Source organism: Pocillopora damicornis, chromosome 10 (genome assembly GCF_964200805.1).
Source record: "Pocillopora damicornis chromosome 10, jaPocDami1.2, whole genome shotgun sequence".
In the NCBI taxonomy this organism is placed as follows: domain Eukaryota; kingdom Metazoa; phylum Cnidaria; class Anthozoa; order Scleractinia; family Pocilloporidae; genus Pocillopora; species Pocillopora damicornis.
In genome coordinates this window covers 3555191-3574719 of record NC_142679.1, presented here as the reverse complement: position 1 = coordinate 3574719, position 19529 = coordinate 3555191, and the positions used below count along the sequence as shown (strand labels likewise).

Genomic DNA, 19529 nt, shown 5'->3' with positions numbered 1-19529 from the left:
TTTTTGGCTAGATGGGTTGAGATGGGACAGTTTGTGTACTTAATGTTTTCATTTTTGTCACCGAAAAGAGCATAAGTTTCAAAAAACAAAAATATTGCAGACAGACAGAAAAACCTAATTTATCTTTCATGGTGTGTGATAGAAAGTAAGCTGTTCAGTATGTGCGTTGTGAATAAAGGAGTGGAAAAAACAAGTTTTAACTTAAAATTTTAAATGTGAACTTTTCATATCACGATAAATCTTGACCTTAATCCATGAGGCTCTTGTGAAGGCCACAAACCATTACACTTAACAAATAAGCCCAAAATTTCTGGTTAATGTCATTCTTTGTGCACAGCTCCCTAATTCATGACATCATCTACAAGAAAACAATTCCTAGATGCTGTGATTGGTGCAAGATATCCAAATGTGTCAATCTGATTGGTACAAGATACATGATGCAACACGGCAATCCTATTGGTGTGAGAAACATACCACTCTACATGCTAACATAGTTATCATTTTTTTTATAAAGAGAAAATAACTCTGTTCTTTTCACTCTGACGTCATTCTCATCCCAGTCTTCGGCAATCTTGAGGACATAACATGTATTGAGGACATAGTAATGGCTCATACATGACGTACCTACCCCAAAATAACGATAGTCTCATTGTTTTTAAGGCGTAGAGATACACGTGAAAATAGAGTTTTCGCTTTGAACGGGCTCTGAGGACAAAGATCCAGGTTGAATTTAAAATTTTATTGTTCAAATAGGTCTGATTAAACTGCAATGTATGTTAACTGTACGTATTTCGTCAGCAGCTTAAGGAATTAAAAGTTCCGACCAGGAGGACAAGGTCCAAGTTGCAGAGGACACGGTACGCGAGTCAGGTTCTTGTTGTTTTTCGTTCCATATCATGAGAAAAGCATTTGATGTTAAAATGCCGACCAATCATTGTTTCAGTCTCAGCATAAAGGGTTTTGTTACCAAAAAAAATTTGACTTAACTTTTAGATATTCTCGTAAAACCGTGTGACATCCATTCGTCAATCTCAACCCCTCATTGAAATTCATAAGTGCACCTACTTATTTTTTTTTACATCCAAGTACTTGTCGTGTTTTTCAAGAATAAGCTGTAAGAACCGAAAGACATCAGAGTGAAAGGGAAAGCTAACCAATAGACGTACTGAAGGTTGATTTACCGGTCATAAGCAGCAACTCTGTTATCATCATTCGTAAACATCACCCTGAGATCCGCCGATAAGGATCTAAATATATTTCATTAGGTGCAAATTAAACGTTTCCGAAAGTGCTGTGTTTACCGGTAAACACAGCACTTTCGGAATAATATTAATATTAAAAAAATATATTTGTTCGTTATGGTTTTTTTGAGTTTCACATTTAAGGATGAAAAAAGCCTGCAAGGGAATTAAAATAGAATTTTTCTTTGGGGTTTCCAGAAATTTGTGTGTCAATCATTCTTAACCTTCAACGTCCCTTCTTCCCCTCCTAACCCTTTAACTCCCAAGATATCATCAGTAATTCTCCTTACTGTCTGCCAAATGATTCTCACTATGTTAGTTTGGAGAATTTGGTAACGGATCAATTAGTTATCCCATAATTGATATCTTTCTTTATTCTCATCACTTATCTGCAAGATATTGTATAGATATAGTAAGGGGAAATTTTCTTTTGGTCACTCATGGGAGTTAAAGGGTTAAGGCATTTGAACTTTTTAAGATTGGCCTGTTGGGCAAAAATGCCCCAGCCAATAATCAAAGATTCTTTGTGTGATTAACGTTTGTTGTAGAAATTAGCAAAGTCACATGTTGGTGCTGCTGTTGGCTTTTGGCTTGCGGGTATCATTGTCTCTGCATGAAGGTTGTCTTTCTAAGCCATCTGCTCATGAAATTGAAACTACTCAATCAAAATGTATCACACAGTGGAAAGGGTTAAATGCTTCCTTACCCCACCCAGGCAAGGTTTATATTCCCCACCCCCAGAGCATAGCTGACAGTCAAATGCCCTTGGGTTTCCTAGGGTGGGGAGGGGGGGATGTTGAAGCTTCAAAAATATGTTTTATTCAATTGATGTTTTATTCAATGATGTTGATTCCTTAGATGGCATCTACTGTTGAAGAGAATGGGACACAATATGCAAGTAATGGTACACAGGAGTGCTCTGAAGAACAGGGAGAGCTAACAGCAATGCACAATGTGAGCAAAGCTATTCAGAAATATGCTCTTGAAGCTATGGACATGTCGCAGTTGGAGAAATTAAGACTTAAAGAGGAGTGTGAAATATTAAAGGAGTTTGTCAGAAAGATTATGGAATATGGTGGTGATAATTATCATCAAATAATAGAGAAAGGAGGTAGGTGATGATTCATTCAATATAATTATATTGCATAGTGTTTGGTGTTCTTTATTTTGATATTTATATGGATAACATTTGATGTATACCTGGTATGTGTTGTAGTATCCATGTACTTCGAAACAGATCTGCTGAATTGAACTAAAAAACTAAACTTTACAGTGGCTCCCAAAAGTATTAATAAATTAACCCACCTTCACCCTTCAGAGTGGGAATTTTGAAAGGAAACCAAGTTAATTTCCTATAGGAGATTTATTAGTTCAGCTAATAGTTCAGGTAATGTTTTAATAAGGCTTCTGTTTTTGGGGTCAATATTTAGATTAAAGTGATGCTACTGTGGCATAATCATCTCTAATGGAAGGCAGATATACCAATTTTGGGCCTAAATACCCTGGGATCTTTGTAAAATTTCTTCATTTTTTTTCCTCATCTAACGCCTGAGCTGTCATATTAGTTTTGCTTGATGACAGTTTTAAAGCAAGTGCTTGTGTTCAGATCTCATGCAGTCAAAGAGTCTACAGAGCCTACTTAGCTGAGAGCCAGACAACTTTTTTTTTGTTTGGCTCTTGTCATCATGGTATGTGGCTCGATGAATAGTAATCAGGCTGTAATCAGGCTGTATTTGGGCTCTGTCAGGCTCCAAATTTTTGTATGGAAAGATCTCATTGTTTACTTTTCTTTTCTAGTTTTAAAAATCACTGTAAATCAGTTGTAAGAGTTAGTGTTACACTAATAGCTGATCAGGTCATCTTTTGTCATCACTTGATAGATGGATTTTAAGAAAAGGGGCTGAACTGTGTGTATAATGTGTGGAAGGAATCAATCATTTTGATGTCTTTCTTATGCAGGTTTGACCTCACTTCAACAAAGAGTACAGGAGATCATAAAATCATCTGAAGACACAACTCAGAGGCAAAATGTTTCAGGTGCAAGGTTCAATGCTCTCAGGGACACAGCAACAGTTCAGTCTGATTCTCATGTGAGCAATCAGTCAAAGAAATGGGAGCATTCAGGGGCCAGACCAAACTATCGACCTCCAGAAACAGACAGATGCCCAAAACCTTCTTTGCTAAACTCATTGAAAGACTGCATACTTCAGCAAGTTGCTGAACCTGTAGCTCAGTATGGAGTGGCCAATGCATTCTTAGCAAGACACTCTGAAGACAAACATCTTCCTGAAAGTCTGTATTATAACAAAGCAGAGGAGATGTTGGCGAAGGATATGGATAGCATGGTGAAAATGATTGACTCCAACAAAGCAAAACCATACCTTGGTGACTGCCAGCTTGCTGCCATGTCAGATCCATATTACCAACCATATTCTTCAGCATTTCCTCTGCCTAGTGAAGCATCCATCAGAGCAATCAGTGAAGATGGCTTCCCTTTAGATGATAAATTCAATTATAGTAATTCTGTGCCTCCACCTGGACCCTCATCCAGCTATATTGGAGCTAACACAAGCCAAAACAGTTATTTCAACTCATTTAATCCTAACTTTGGTGGTGACTTTGCACTTGACACAAGTAAGCCTCAACTTCTCCAAGATGGATGTTTTACAGGAAGAGATCATGATAAAAGTTCTGTCCAGTCAGGAGGTTCAGTATTAAATGGAAATTATGGCACTGAATCAGTGGAGTCCACTGACGACTCCTTGCATGAATTGGAACAGGTGGTGGAAAGAGTGCCTAGAGGAAGAGAAGAGAGAGAAGAGTTTGGCCAAGAAATTAAAAGAAAAGAGCGTGAAATACGAGCAAAAAGAGCAAATGAAGAGAGAGAAAGGGAGTCAGAGGAAGCCAGAAGATTGCCTCAACAGCAGGAACCAGTTACTGGACAGTCTTTGTGGCTTTGTGAGCATTACCAACGTTGTTGTAGAGTTTGTTTCCCTTGCTGTAAGAACTTCTATTCCTGCCATCATTGTCATAACAATTCCATGAAATGTGACAAGGAAGCTAGAGCAAGTCATGCTACTCACCTTAAGTGCAGCTATTGTAATTATGAACAAAAGGTGATGAAAGGTTTTTAATTATATTGTAAGTTGATTATAAGATATGCTTTATTTTTGACTGAGAGTGGTAGAAAACATACAGAGAGGAGATTCATGTCCCTTTTTCTGGTAATCTTTTAAAATTATTTTGGTGAGTTATTAATTACAATATGCTCTCCACTGTTGGAAACTCACTTTTTTCAAAGTCAGTACTTGAAAACCTATGTAAAATCTCAAAATGGTTACTAAACAGTGTTGTACATGCACATGTTTACACAATTTCAGTTTTCATTAAAAAAAAATTGAGCAAAATAAATCTCACTGCAAAGTTAGAGACCAAATATTTTCTGTTTTCTGTGGCAACCACACTGGCCATGGGTTGGAGCACTGTTCTGTCTGATAAATGAGGCAATCTTAATGTTAAGAGCTTTGTGATCATAATTCTCATTGACTTGGTCTGTGAGACTCATGATTTTCCAAATCATTTCCTTTCAGATTGGTGAAGACAGTGCCAAGTGTCGTAGGTGTGGAAGAGAGATGTCAGCATACTTCTGCGCTATTTGTAAACACTTCATGAGCATCGACAATAATCCATACCATTGTGAGAAATGTGGAATTTGCCGGTAACTGACCTGACAAAGTTTTCAGTGAATGAAAAACGTTGGTGTTGTGTTTTTCACAGCTTTTTATGTTAAGAAGCCACATAAGCTTTTTCAAGGGTTCAAAGTTCATTTTTTTGGCAATCTACAGATGTAGAACCATAGAATGGTCACCAGAAAGTAAACACTTAAACAGCTTACATTTTGCCTAAATCTCTCTCTTTTTTTTCTCAATCCTACCTCATAGCCAGCTTTACAAATTTGATTTTCTACCACTTAAAGCAGGGCATCAGTCTTATTATGCCATGTTTTCTTGTAGGCAAAATAAAGACATATTATTTCACTGTGATGTGTGCAATGTCTGTTTCAACAAAAACTATCAAGGAAATCACAAGTGCAGGCCAAACTCTGGCCATGATGAATGCGGTATCTGTTTGGAGGTGAGCTGGTAAACTTTAAAATACTTAAATATTGGTTTCTTAATAATTTTTTAAAATTATTATTGTTACTATATTTTTTTTCAAAAATTTTCCTTTTTCACTTCTCTTCCCATGAGTAAATTATTTCACTCTGTAAGTGTAACACTGTGTTCTTTCCAAAGTAATGTATTGAAAATTGCTCTCACACAGGCTGTGTTCTCTGACCACTTCGACACCTTCTGACATTTGGCCATTATTTGCCAAGGAAACATATATATAAATGTAACACTTACTTTAGATTCTGACATACTTTGTACAATATTTCTAACCCACTACATGTATATATACTTGAAAACTTGTTTATACTTTTGTTTTATCCCTTATTTCTTGACTATTTAATCACACTGCGTCAATCATTACTTCAGCATAATAACTTCTCATTTTTGGTTTACTTGTAGGATGTTTTTTTCCGTGGATTTGTGATTTTACCCTGCTCCCACAAGGTTCATCATGATTGTGCCGAAACTATGATACAGTGGAGATTGTAAGCACTTCTTCAACATTCCTTCTTCACTTCTTTGCCTTTTTTGTTTATTTTTACATTGTTATGCTAGACTACAGGATTTCCACTTGTCAGTCGTGACTTTTCCAGAGAAAACAAAAAGTATAACCAAAGTTGAAAACTCTTATAAGCAACTCTGATACACTACTGCGACCGGACTATTTGCCATCATTGGAAATTCTCAGAACTTCTGGGATTAACCTCCTTTTGAGCAAACCACCTATGGTAATGTAAGCTCACTGAGAAGTGTTCATTGGGTAACAAGGTTTGCATTTTATTTGTTAAACTTTTCCCTCAGGAAGTGGCAATTGGTCCTCTAATTAGTCTTGTCTTGTTTATGGATGGTTTTCTGTGTTTTCTTGCAAATGAGGAACGCATTCCACATGTTGTTCTCTTGCATGTAGGGAATCAGGTTTTTGCTGTAGGTTGTATAACTTGTTAGTTAACTACAGGTAGCAAAAGAAATCTGTAAATATGTCAATGATTAGTTATTGTATGTTTCTTATGTTTCTTGTTTTAGTAACACATGCCCAGTATGCAGAGACCCATATAGAGAGCGGCTCTTGAGTAGAAATCCATTTTGCTCCATTTTGTGATGTTGACACTCAGCTACCCTAACCAAAGATATATTGCAGTTTAGACATAGGTGAAGATACAATGAACAAGAGTTGTAGACTCAATAAAGAAGCAGAACCCACCCACACCTGGTTAGCAGAGGAAGAGGCCAAGGAGGAGGCAGATCAAGTTGGTGAAGAAAAAGGAACTACAACGACTTTTAACCCGGAATTAGAGTTCTCAAAGATTGTTGATGAGTTAAAAGCATTGCCCCCTTTAAATGCTTCAACTTTTAGTGAGGATATCTGTGTTAGGTAGTTCCCTCAAGAGATAAGCCAGAGCACCTTCAAGGGACACAATGGAAGTAATGCTTGTAGATTAATTTCTCTTCTTTTTGTGTATATTTTCTCAAGGAATGGAATTAGAATTCTTGATCAAGGGCCCCTTCCGCACAATACATTTACGATGCTTTGTGGCTGTATAGAATTAGGAAATAGGATGTACGACATTTGCTGAGACAGTCCACCCAACAGATATCTCTCCATACCACGCTTACTTTTGTGTCCCGGCTTCGCAGCCGTTTTTTGGTCTCGTCACACGATGCCCTCTTCCCGTTTTAGAGAGAGCTCGTTGCGTGATAAGACCAACTAACATTCGCGTTAAAGAGACTACACTTACTGCCTTTCATCCTCCAACAGAAAATTGAAATTAATTCGTCTACAGTTACTTAACTCAAAAATATAGTTTTGCGTAATTTTACAACAAAAAGCAAACTGAAACTCTGTTGTTCCTCTAATAGACCCTAACCAAAGATATATTGCGATCTTGAATAAGTGAAGATACATTGAACAAGAGAAAAGGATAATATTTCTAAAAGGGCCCCTTGATTGGTTGTTGCTTATGTGGACATTGCCTTCTGTGCGTGAAATACGCAATAAAATGCAGGTTGTTTGCAAGGAATTAAAACGCAATTGTTTTTTAATTAAAAAAAAAAAAAACTCAAAAATGGCTTTAAGTTAAGTTTTGGTTAAATACATGTTATTTGAATGCTAAATATTTCTGACAAGGAAACAATTTTGTCTGGCTTTGAAAAATATAAGCATGCTTAGCATGCAAGAGTTCTTTTTCAACTGGGTGGGTTAAGATGGGACAGTTTGTGTACTAAATGTTTTCATTTCTGTCACTGAAAAGAGCATAACTTTCAAAAAAACGAAAATATCGCAGAAAGACAGAAAAAAACTAATTTATATGAACTCACACAGATATTATATGACCTACTGTCTCTATGAGCCACGCTTACTGCTGTCTCCTTCCCAGTCGTCAGTTGGGTTCGTCACACTACACTCTCTATCTCCCATTTGAAAGAGAGTGCGTTGAGTGACAAGACCAAATACCGGTTGCAAAAGAGACTATGCTTGCTGCCGTTCCTCCAACGGAGAGGAAATCAAAATTATTCGTCTACAGTTAGTTACCTCAAATATTTAATTCAGCGTAATTTTACTACGAAAAGCAAACTGAAACTTTGTTGTCCCTTGAATAGACCCTAACCAAAGATATATTGTGGTCTCAAGTAAGAGAAGATACACTGCATGATATTCAAATGCTATGATATGATTGGTGTGAGATACATACCCTAATGCAGCAATCAGATTGGTGCGAGATACATACCCTAATGCGGTGATCTGATTGGTGCGAGCAATCTGATTGGTGTAAGCATATCACTCTATACACCAACATAGGTTGTTTTCAATATATTTATGAAAAAAAATGACTCAAACAGGATTCAAGACATCCTTGTTTCAAAGTTCATTTGAGTTTTCTCTTTAAAAGTGATGATGTCTCTGAGGGGGAGCTCCCCCTGCAAAGGTAGAATGGCTGGTTTCATAACAATAGCATTGAGCCTCCTCAGTACCTTTGTGGGATTTTAATCTAAATAAGCAATTCATTGTTGATGAAGAATTGTTACATGCACCTCATAGGATTGGAAATAAAACAAATAAGTTCTCATTCAGTTTATCAAAACACAAAAACATCGTAGCACCTTTTTTGGTACAATGTTAGTGACTCATGGGGATTCCCCCCTGTAACGCAGATTTTAGTTTATATTTAATTTTCTTTCCAAAGGCTTCAAAAGTAATTAAAAACTGAAGAAATGTTCTGGCTAGTATATTTACATTCTTTTTCAGACTTTAAGTTGGATAATAAAGCAGTGGTATTTCAGTACAAGTCAATGCACGAGAGGGCTTGGGGTGTGCAACAATGTGTTTATGATGATGGGAGTTAATTTTCTAAAAAGATCTGTGACAGTCACAATAAATCTTTGTTATGGAGAATGACTTCAGCAATTTCCCAAGTTTTCATTAAAATGAAGGAGGATAAGAATCTTAAAGTCACTAAATTTTTCAATTGAGTCCACTTCTATCATGTTATCACTGGTGATTGGTTTGTTAATGCCTCATTTGCTGGTGGAACAACATTAACACTTGGATCTACTCCTTCATGGGAAAAGCTGACAACAGGCTCTTGGCTCTGTGATGGTTGTTCAGGTGATAAGCCATTTGGCTGGACTACAGATGTTTCTGAGGGGATCTGTGACATTGTGAGGGACTGAAACAAATGATAGCAACACTGACATAAATGCAGTCAATAATTAAACTATCATCACTGGACAGTAAATATCACACTTAATATGAATGCCCTGTTCCATTTTTCAAAATGTTTTTCCAGTAAGCGGTTGGGGCCAAAAAGTATGATTCATTGATCAGGTGTGTTAGGAAGAAAAAAAAAAAAAACCATCTAGGACCAGTTGTTCAGATGGCCAATAACCATTTCCAGTGGATAAATTACTATCCAGCAGTATTACTGCAATATCCACCAGCAAGAGATCTATCCAGTGAATAGCATTATCCAACCTTCTAACAACTGGGGCTTGGAGTTGCATTTTGAAGATAAGCTTAACCTATACTGTACATGACTGAAAATTAACACCAAACAATTATTCCAAAGAGCTGTAGATTTCAAATTACACTTTGCCCATACACCATAGTTAAAAAAAGAAACTTGAATATAAAATTGTCAAAACCATAAAGGTCATTAATACAATGCTGATGTAAATGTGAAAATATTCTAAAAACTTACCTTTTCCTCTTTTTTCTTCTGAAACTGGCAAGTTATTACATCAAACAAGAAACCAATGAGTGCGTGCATCATACCTGGAACAAAGAATAAAGTTATTAGTTTATAGGCTTGGGAGGAAGACCTAAATCAGAACAGATACAAGGCAAATTTTAGCTAGACTTGATGACTTCAGTAGAACAAAGTGTTTGAATTGTAAATTTAGTTTTCCATGATTTTCAAATTACTCAAACAACAACTTATCATTAAAGAGTTTGTAACATTTCATTTTGAATATAAGGCATGAAACAACACTATACTGGTCATTGTGCTGTTGATAAAATAATTACATGATTGTAAGCTATCTGTTTCAAGATGTTCTTGTTAGTATTGCATATTGCAATGGAAAGTGGTTTGACATAATAGCTCAAAAAAATTCCCACAAGAATGTGTGAAACTTTCAGATCACTTAATGATTTATAATGACATGTTTCTTACAGAAGTACAAAAAAAGGAGGTCTGTTAATAAAAACGTCAGAGTGGAAGACCCTACCTGAAGTGGCAAATATGCCTCCTACAATTCCACAAAGACGTACCAAGAAACCCCAGAATGATCTGTGACGACTTTCAACTCGTACCATTATGGATGACATGTCATATTTGAAGAAGATTCCTTGAAAAACAAAACACTGACTATTGTGACAAAGCTAGCTCCTCTCTGACAATATAGATAATAGCAATAGAATAAGGTTTGTCATCTCAAAATCATATCTAAACTTATGAATAGTTAACAGTCATCTGAGTTGCCCAGTTTGGTGATGCAAACCATTTTGCCGATGAGAACTGATGTAAGAACAGAGGAATGAACAATTTATTACCAACTGAAAGCAGATCATTTTTCTTCAATGTAATTTTACAAGATGACTGTTCAGCAAAGGTGATTTTAAATACAATAGGTATTTGAAAACCCCAAAGGGCTATTTAGCTTTTTATCAGAGGTTAAATCTGGAGTAAATATGGGAAACAGATCCTGGGAATTTGATATGTGAATGCTTAATAAGGGGTGACTGCTCTCACAGGAGAAACTTACTTCAGAGTTTTGGCTTTATTGACCCACTACCTTTCTCAATGTACATAATTTTGACAAAAAAAAACTTCATACCAGAAATTCCATGACTTCCCGCCTCATGATTTATTTCTCGGATCTGAAATTTTAGATACATGCATGGATTACTTCAATGTGCCTTGCAGATTTGCCACAATAGGAAATTTAGCAGTCACCTTTTTGTAGCAAAATTGAAGTGAAATTGATTCAGAATAATATCTGCACAGAAGTCACTTACCCTTTGTGTCACTGAGTATTGGTTTGTCTTTGTAACTTGACCATTGAGGGATTTGATTGTGGTTGGTACAATCTGTGGAATCAGTTTAGAACTTAATTTAACACAAACAAATGTATTCCATTCCAGCACTTTTGAACCTACTGACAACAGTAGCACTGTTCTGTACAAGCACACTCATAAATCTTATGCCTGGGTATTTTTGTCACGGAAATCAACCTTGTAAAGCTAAAACCTTTTAAAACTCACCTTAATGTAATATTGGTACATCTGCAATTCTGAATGTAAAGAGAAAAAATAGGCTTACTCAAAACATAGATATCATAACTCAGGGAAGCCTAGTTTATCATACTAGGGAAGCCCCCCCTAAGTTATCCAAATTTTTAAGGTGGAAAACTGGTATAAAATCTTAAAATTTTTTAGAGGGAAGGGCAAGCTCTATTGAAAACCAAAAAACAACATTTAATAATGTTGTTGATCCCATCCATTATATGTATCAATCATTAGCAAGCCAAACAAACATGCATTTAATTTATCACACTGCATGACAAAATAACTGAACCCACATGAATACATCTGGATTCATAGCTCATATTTCTGTTTTTCTGTTGATTTCTTATCTTAAGCAAATGTATTAACTTACAGTACTGTCTACTTATTAATGAATAAGACAAAAAGTTTCAAATACTTTTGTCTGTTGTCACAAGATCTCCATCAAGTGGGTTTATATGACCAGGTGCCCAGGGACCAAAGGAGAGAGCATCAATCCTGTGAGAATAGTTAAATGCTGCAAGGAAATTAAACAAGATCACAGTGTTACAAAGGCACCTCTTACAGCATGAAGGGTAGAAATTTGTAGAATCTGACATCTGCTGAACAACCATGCACTTAAGTTTATCCACTGAGTGTGCAGTGTTATCCACATGCAGCCATCCAGATCTCATGTTTGTTCAGCTGACAGAAAGAACACTATTCTCCAACAAACCCAACTACTTTATTAAACCACATGTAATATTCTTAACAGGGAGTGACTCCAGAATGCAGTACAATAATTATCCTTAAAAAACTTGCTTAAGCCCACTACAGTCCATGTCTTAGCTCACCAATGACACGATATTGCAGTTGTCTCAAAATCTCTCAAAATGAACAATCTTCTACAGTTACTGTAGCTCTTCCTCGGTTTATTTCTACAAACAGTTGTTCACTCCTGACAACAACAACTTCTAGTACTAGTAAAGTGCAGCTATTTTTAATTAGCAGTACATCATAACTATGTGACCTAATAAAATGTTCAGAAAAGTCTCATGGTATGCATTTCAGCATGACTAGGCATTACAGAAATTTAAAGAAACTTATTTTTGCATTCATAATCCGTGACAAGTCACCCATATTCACATACAAAAGATTCAATTTTATCCTTGTGAGTCCAATTTTGCTTTCCATTCTTTAAATGTGGTCAACAAGGACAATTGTCATGCCAAGGACTGAAGGGGACCACAACACTTGAGACAGAGCCTCATCACAAGTCAGAAAACACAAATTCTTTGAAGAAAATACTTACAATCAGATGGCACAAAAGCACTCAGATGGGCATGTCCTCTGGGGTGATAAATGGACCTTAAAAAATTTAAAGATTAACACACTTTACAAGAGGTTAGGTTTTAGTTTTAATACACAAAGGATTAAATTCTGTTTGAAATGCTCTGAGTTATTGAAAGAAGAACTATGGAGTATCTTCTGGGTTGTAACTAAGGATTGAAATAGTCTGCCAGTTAAGAATAGAACTGAACCCACTCAAAGAGAGACCTGGTAACAAAATTTGGTTCCCAATCTTTTGAAATGCCTTCACAGCGAGGCAATCATGCTTCTTACTTTAACATGACAACTAATGCAGGAGATAGTGGGGTGATGTGGCAAGATTACCCTTTGCTAAGATCTTGTAGGCAAAAAGTCCAGCCAGCAATCACCTCTTTTTCAGCTTGCAAATTTTGCCATCAGCAGCACTTAGTGACAACCCTGATCTCCATAATTCCCCTGATGGGATTCAAGTCATATAAAAGTTGATCAAACTCCAGATATATACCAACATCTTGATGGAAACTTTTCCAGTAATCATGGAATCAACTTAAACTGATACCTTTGTCTATTCACTTTGTAAATGTATCATGGGATTGATACATGTATCACAAGAGGTAGTTATATGTTTAAGCTAAAGAAATAAACTCGAACAGTCTTCAATGGTCTAATCTCTCTCCAGAGAAGACTTATGCCTCACAAGGGGGAGGGGGAGGGGAGGTAACTTACTAGTGAGCAATGCTGTAACAAATAATTACAGCATAATTGATACTAATAAATTAGCACAGTGATGTAAATGCAATTGAAATGAGAGGATAATTAAAGCTGTGCTTACTTGCCAGCTGTAATGTGAAAATTTCCAGCCACTTTGTTAACCTCAAAGGAGCCATGGACTCGACAAGCATCATACGGTTTGTCTTGTTTTTCTCCATCCTTTCTGTAAGGTGAAGAATTAAAAAGAAATCTGAGTGACCAAAGAAAAGTTCCATTGAATAGCTTAGTTGAAAGTTTGCTAATGTGGTGAGTAAAATTTATTAAATTGCCTTAACCATTGCCTGAATTTTTGACTTTGACACATTTATCTCCATTTATTTTCATTATGATATTAATTTCACTCTGAGAGATTTCACAGTTTTAATTTGAAGATTATAACAAGTGTTGCATCCCATTAAGAGCATGGTCAACTATGGGGGGTACATCATTACTAATGCTATTTTCACTACTTCTGATCAATGAAGAACTACATTTCTACACAGTGGCCAAGTTAAAAAGTGACAATAGCAGAAAAAGTAAAGTTTCCACTTTCAAACCTTCTTGGCATGTAGGTGGGTCCATTATTGTTAAACTCCTCAAGGACCTTCAGCGCTCTATAGCCCTCCACAAATGCATGCATATGTCTAAACATTCTGAAACAATTCACAAAAAAGCAATTTTAAAATTGCTGCTCAGTATTCTAAACCACGATTAAATTTTTATTTGGTTAAAAAAAAAGGAACTCATTGATTATTGATTTTCTTTTGGTAGATCTATAACAGAAATATGAAAAGGAAAAATAAATTCAAAATAAACTGGTTTGATAAATTTTTAACCATTTCAAAAGTTTACCCTAAAGCTGCATCACAACTGAAGTTCAAATCTCCACACACACAAAAAAGTCAGATATCAGCCAATAAAGCAATTTATTGCCAAATCAATCTAACAATCTAACAAAACAATCAAATCAATCTACATAACAAAGTTACCTCAACCAACTCATTTGATCCTCAGTTAACTCAAAGTACGTCTGTAAAATAAGTAATAACATTTATTATATATCATGTACATCCAGTGGTGCACCAGAATCTATTTGTACTCATGGGTGGAGTGAGTCACAGAGAGAGTGAATTATTTTGCTGAAAGACAACTCAGAGATGCAGCTAAGTCTCCACCCTTGATGTCTAAACTCAGATCCAAGCCTACTGACAAAGATCCAAGCCTACTGATGAAGATCCAAGCCTCCTGACAATTGGGCCACAGCTCTCCCACAAGTATTAAACTTGTACATTGAGCAAATTCATGCGTATGATACCATAGTGACTTACACAAGTAACAAGTCACAATTTGGAATGATACAGGTAAAGCCAATACATTTCAAAAGAATAGCAGTAATATAACTCACAGGTTCTAAAGCAAGTTTGTCTCCTAATTCTAATGAAGAGCCAGATAAATCCAATACATCTGCTCCAATATCTGAAAAACAACCAATGAGAAAGATATTACACTACTGTTCAACTATCAAAGAGGATAAACTAAGTGAACTTTCATAATGATATCCACAATGAGATCATATCTAATGACTTGACCAACACCCTGACATTAGTATCTATATTTTATATACTCTTCTCTACATTTTTTCTTTCCTGCTGAAAAAGAAAATTGCTTTAACAATCAAAGCCTCTTTACTTAGGTTGCCAATCATTTCCTTTATTTTTATGATCTCAAAGATTGACTCAGTAATATTGATGTGCAGAGAAATTAGATGCTGGTCTCTCTTTGGCTTAAAAGGGATAACTCTATTTCTCCCAAGATCTTAACATAAATTCTCACTATTATCGTCCATTTATTTCTTACTACTTTCCTAGAAGAATCTGGTGTTAAATAAAACAATCTTGACAAGTTTGTTGGTCTCTCTCACCCTTCCATCCCATTACCTTTGTACTTTACAATGTACTGATAATGTCAGGAGAAATTACTTGTTGTTCACTCATAGGGTCTGAAAAGACTCAAAACGCCCTGACTAAGTTATTATCACACAGTTTGTGAATCAACTACTTACCATCACATCGCATTGCTACCGTCATATCAACATTTATTTGAAGTTTACTGTTGATAAAAAAAGATAATTAATATTGTAGTAAATGTAGGGTTAATTTGAGATCAATTTGAGGCCAAAATGATTCCTAACTAGCTTAATCTAATTTTCTAGTTTCTGTAGTTTTTGAAAAATTCCTGTTACCTTATCTGAGCTTCTTATCAATTGCACAAGACATGTATGAAAGAACAAAATGAAACTATTAACATTTTCTTTATGTCCACCAAAAAAATCTGTTGCACTTAAAGGCTTCTAGCTTTAAAAAAGTCAAACCTAAAAAGAGGAAAAAATCAAAACATTTTGGGTCTTTCCATGGGGTCATTTTGTTGCTCCACTTTCTGTCTGTGTTTTACACTGTTCTATAGTGTATGTGGTAATACTATGGCATATTCTGCATGTTCCAATACCTTGATATGATAAAATGGGGAATAATAATGGTAAGAGACGCTTTATAGAAGGCCTACCTATCAGTATCTGTGTCAACTTCATAATCATATTTGGTTTCAACTCCTCTGTAATACCAGAACTCCGATGTCACAAGAATTCCAATAAATAAGAAAATAATGATGGACACTGCAGCAAAACATAAAAGAGAAAAAGTGTTATTTTAAAGACCTGGAAATGACTAGGAGAGAATTACATGGAAATAAAATCTTACAGTGAAGTGCAAGGCAGAACAAAAATGTAAAAAGAAATTTTGTCTGGTTATTCATTAAATATCAGAATTTCTCCCATTTCTTATACAAGATATCACTACCACATTTTGTCAATGAACATTTGGAACTTTTGCACAGTCATTGAGGTAAGAAGTTTGTCTGGTAACAGGATATATACAGTTGAAGATTTCCCATTATGTGAAGATCTTTTCATTATTATCAAAATCTCAGGTAGGAGTTGAGATAATACTTGTCAAATTTACTTAACACACAATTCATGATTTGCAAACATTAAGTATGTCCTGGTTGAGCATCTAAATGGACATGCAATAACTTTACAACTCTCCATAATAATTTACAATGACAATCCCCCTTTTTATTCATCTCTCATTGTTATTGTTATTTATCTATTTATTTTTTATCATCCCCCATATATTCTGCTCAATAAAATATTGAACTTATGCCTTGAGGAAGAAAGATGATAAGAATTTGAAGCATTTTGTAGCCTTTCTTTAGGCATAGGTTTCCTTTTCATACAAAATTCATACTACAACAAATACTTCCTCTTTTTAGACATCAGGTTATCACTTCAATACTTCCTCATATTAAACAACACGACTTTAAATTAGAGCAACACCGAATACAGCGACAACAGTGCACAGGAAGTTGAACAAGAGTACTAAATTTTTATTGCAGCCAAGACAACCGTAATCGTGCAGTAGGCCAGAATTGTGTACACAAAAATTACTAAGAGCCACGTACGATTATTAAGCCGCAGGCCAAACAAAATATATGTCATTCCATGACGGCATTCTCGTATATTGCTTCAAGTGATTATCAGTATTAAATGATACTGATATATTATAAAATACCTTAAAATTTACTCACCTGAACCACCACTAGCGGATGTTTCTTGATAATTTTCAGGAACTTTTGGGAAAGCATCGAGTTCCTTTAAAACTTTCAAAGTTTGTTTTCGATTTCTAGCTGCGCCTGCCCGACGCATTTTGCAAAAAAAATTGTTTATAAGATTATGTTGATAATTGCTGGTATCACTTTTACTGTCCTTCGGTAAACCTTAAAATTGGAGGACCAATTGTGAGCCACAATAACAATATTCCTCTCCAGAAGACGCCATGTCAATCCACGTGTGAGCATGCTCAGTTAAGGAGGATCCATGATGCAAAGCTGAGGAAAATCACAATCCGTGACCTGCGGACTACCAGATAGAGGATATGGAACAGATAGTTTAGTGTTAACAGCTAAGTTAAAAAACTTAATAATGATTTTAGATATATGAAATTCACATATTTGCACTGCGGTGAAGAGACGAATTTAAGAGCTCCTCGCAGGTAAGAACACTACTGAACTAGAAGTTGAAAATAGGACCTGAAAAAAATTCAGGCCCCTACGGGATTTGAACCCATGACCTCTGCGATACCGGTGCAGCACTCTGGTCAATATGTTGGGTCCAAATAAACCATCCAAGTGATGAATAATGATTTTAGATATGTGAAATTCACATATTTGGACTGCGGTTAAGTAGAATAGGACCTGAAAAAAATTCAGGCCCGCACTAGTTCAGTAGTGCTCTTAGCTGCGAGAAGCTCTTAAATTCGTCTCTTCACCGCAGTGCAAATATGTGAATTTCACATATCTAAAATCATTATTCATTACTTGGATGGTTTATTTGGACCCAGCTCCTAGTTGGCTTGTTAGCTCAATTGGTAGAGCGCTGCACCGGTGTCGCGGAGGTCATGGGTTCAAAATCCCGTACGGGCCTGAATTTTTTTCAGGTCCTATTTTCAACTACTAGTTCAGTAGTGTTCTTAGTAGCGAGGAGCTCTTAAAAAACTTAAATTGACCACCGTAAAGAGTTTAAAGGCTGAAGTTTCGAGCGTTAGCCTTTCGTTAGAGCGATTGGAGGAATTGTGGGTTGTGTGTGGGTTTATATGCAGAAAATGGAGCTACGCTATCGGTGGGAATATGGAGACGAGAAAACAAGAATAAATTAGTTGAATGAAAAGCGCTCGTTGATACCGTGAGGATTAAGAGAGCCGATTTGGAAGATAAATTTTTGTTCTAGTGTTTTGCAGCTTTCCGAGCTGCCCAGATGTAGAGAAAAGGACAGAACCTGACAAAACCTGCCGATGAGGTCAGAATCTGGGGTCAATATTTTGCAAAGTGAAGTTCGATTAAGCACTGTAGAACCAAATTAAGGAAATATTAACGGCCAGTCATCAGATCCAAGGTAATAGTCCCAAGGAGCCATAGTTTGAACATAAAACTACTTGACAACTGAGTATACAGGACGAAATCACATGTTTCCGTATTTCTGAAACGTGGCGGAAACATGCAACTCCATGTTTCCGTTATGTTTAACATGCACAAAAAGTGGTCCGGTTCCGTTGTATACGCAGCAGCGGAAACGCGAGAAAACGTCACGAAACCGGTAACGGAAACACAGGTTATCCGTTGTGTTTCCAGAACGGTTTAACATGTTTTTGCCACGTTTCCGTTAACGGATTCTTGCAATTTCATCCTGTGGTAGGTAATTGATTTTAGTTTTGTGTCTGATCGGTTGAGAAGATGAGGCGAATCATTCTAGACCGACACAGACCGAAGTAAAGCAAAACAAATGCAATCTCGGACTAATTTCGACGCTCAGTTGAAAAAGGTTGGGGAAGGATCGCTCAGTAGCCCCAAGGACAACACAGCAGCGTGGAGATGACGGTTGTATTGATCTACTGAAAAAGAGGGTTTGCTGTTCTCGTGAATTCTCTAAAAGAAACTTGGTGACTTGCCAATAGTACGAACTTTAAAATCAGTTAATTAATTCATACGTTTAAACGGGCATCTCACTTTGTAAGATAAGTGGAAGGCCGGTCTTCAGAAATTGACCCCTAAAAACGTAGAATGTAGCAAGTTTTAATCTGAAGGCAAAATTTTAAATGGAGTGGTTCAACAGATTAGAAAAACTGATGACAGGAAACAATTTCGTTTCGTTTCAGCTGACTTTCGCAACGAGCTGTTTGAAAAATTTCATTTCATTTTTGTGAAGATGGGAGGGGAGTGCCCTTCATCAGAGTTAATCGCAAAAGACTAGTCTCGTTCCATTCCAACCATAGACGTTCTACTACGCCCTCAAACGGTAAACAATTCTCAGGGCTTCCAGGCGCGCGACCGGGGCGCATTGGAGAGAAGGTTTCACTTGAGGGGGAGGATTTGCGAAAATCACTCTCACGAGGACCAAAATGTGGGTCATTTATTTCATCCTGACCTACGCTCTGATGTAATGAATTCTGTGTACAGTGAAGAGCATCAAGAGAATGTCAACTGTTGATACTTTCTTAATGAGAACTCATTTCTTTGGTCGGAAACCCTTGAATGATTTATATAGGAAACAAAGGCTTTCAAGTAAAGTCTTTTTCCATACCATTTTTTTTCGAAGTGTCCCTGATGGCGCAACTAAAAACAAAATTCCGAGTGGGAACTTTAAAGGAAAAGCAAGACTCAACGATA

The 19529-nt window shown here is 36.3% G+C and overlaps 2 protein-coding genes across 4 annotated transcripts; one reads left to right on the top strand and one right to left on the bottom strand.

Moving 5' to 3' along the window:
• The first annotated feature begins 617 nt into the window (after positions 1–617).
• On the top strand, positions 618–5951 carry LOC149038502 (uncharacterized). 3 transcript variants are annotated; one of them, XM_089184648.1, is made up of 6 exons: positions 618–723; positions 802–857; positions 2100–2352; positions 3201–4357; positions 4832–5375; positions 5813–5951. In XM_089184648.1, the coding sequence occupies exons 3-5, from the start codon at positions 2100–2102 to the stop codon at positions 4961–4963; spliced, it is 1542 nt and encodes a 513-aa protein (XP_089040774.1). In that variant the 5' UTR covers positions 618–723; positions 802–857; the 3' UTR covers positions 4964–5375; positions 5813–5951. The 3 variants fall into 3 exon arrangements, with proteins under 3 accessions (XP_089040774.1, XP_089040775.1, XP_089040773.1); XM_089184647.1 differs by having other exon boundaries at positions 643–723; positions 799–857; XM_089184649.1 differs by lacking the exon at positions 5813–5951 and having other exon boundaries at positions 3201–4199; positions 4832–4959.
• Positions 5952–7420: 1469 nt separating this feature from the next.
• LOC113684658 (endoplasmic reticulum-Golgi intermediate compartment protein 2) lies at positions 7421–17195 on the bottom strand. The gene is made up of 15 exons (XM_027202052.2): positions 16896–17195; positions 15816–15924; positions 15316–15362; positions 14659–14729; positions 14243–14283; positions 13811–13906; positions 13336–13437; positions 12487–12542; positions 11614–11712; positions 11175–11203; positions 10929–11000; positions 10748–10790; positions 10139–10258; positions 9610–9683; positions 7421–9078 (listed from the first exon to the last, which is right to left on the bottom strand). The coding sequence occupies exons 1-15, from the start codon at positions 17011–17013 to the stop codon at positions 8893–8895; spliced, it is 1263 nt and encodes a 420-aa protein (XP_027057853.2). The 5' UTR covers positions 17014–17195; the 3' UTR covers positions 7421–8892.
• Positions 17196–19529: the final 2334 nt, after the last annotated feature.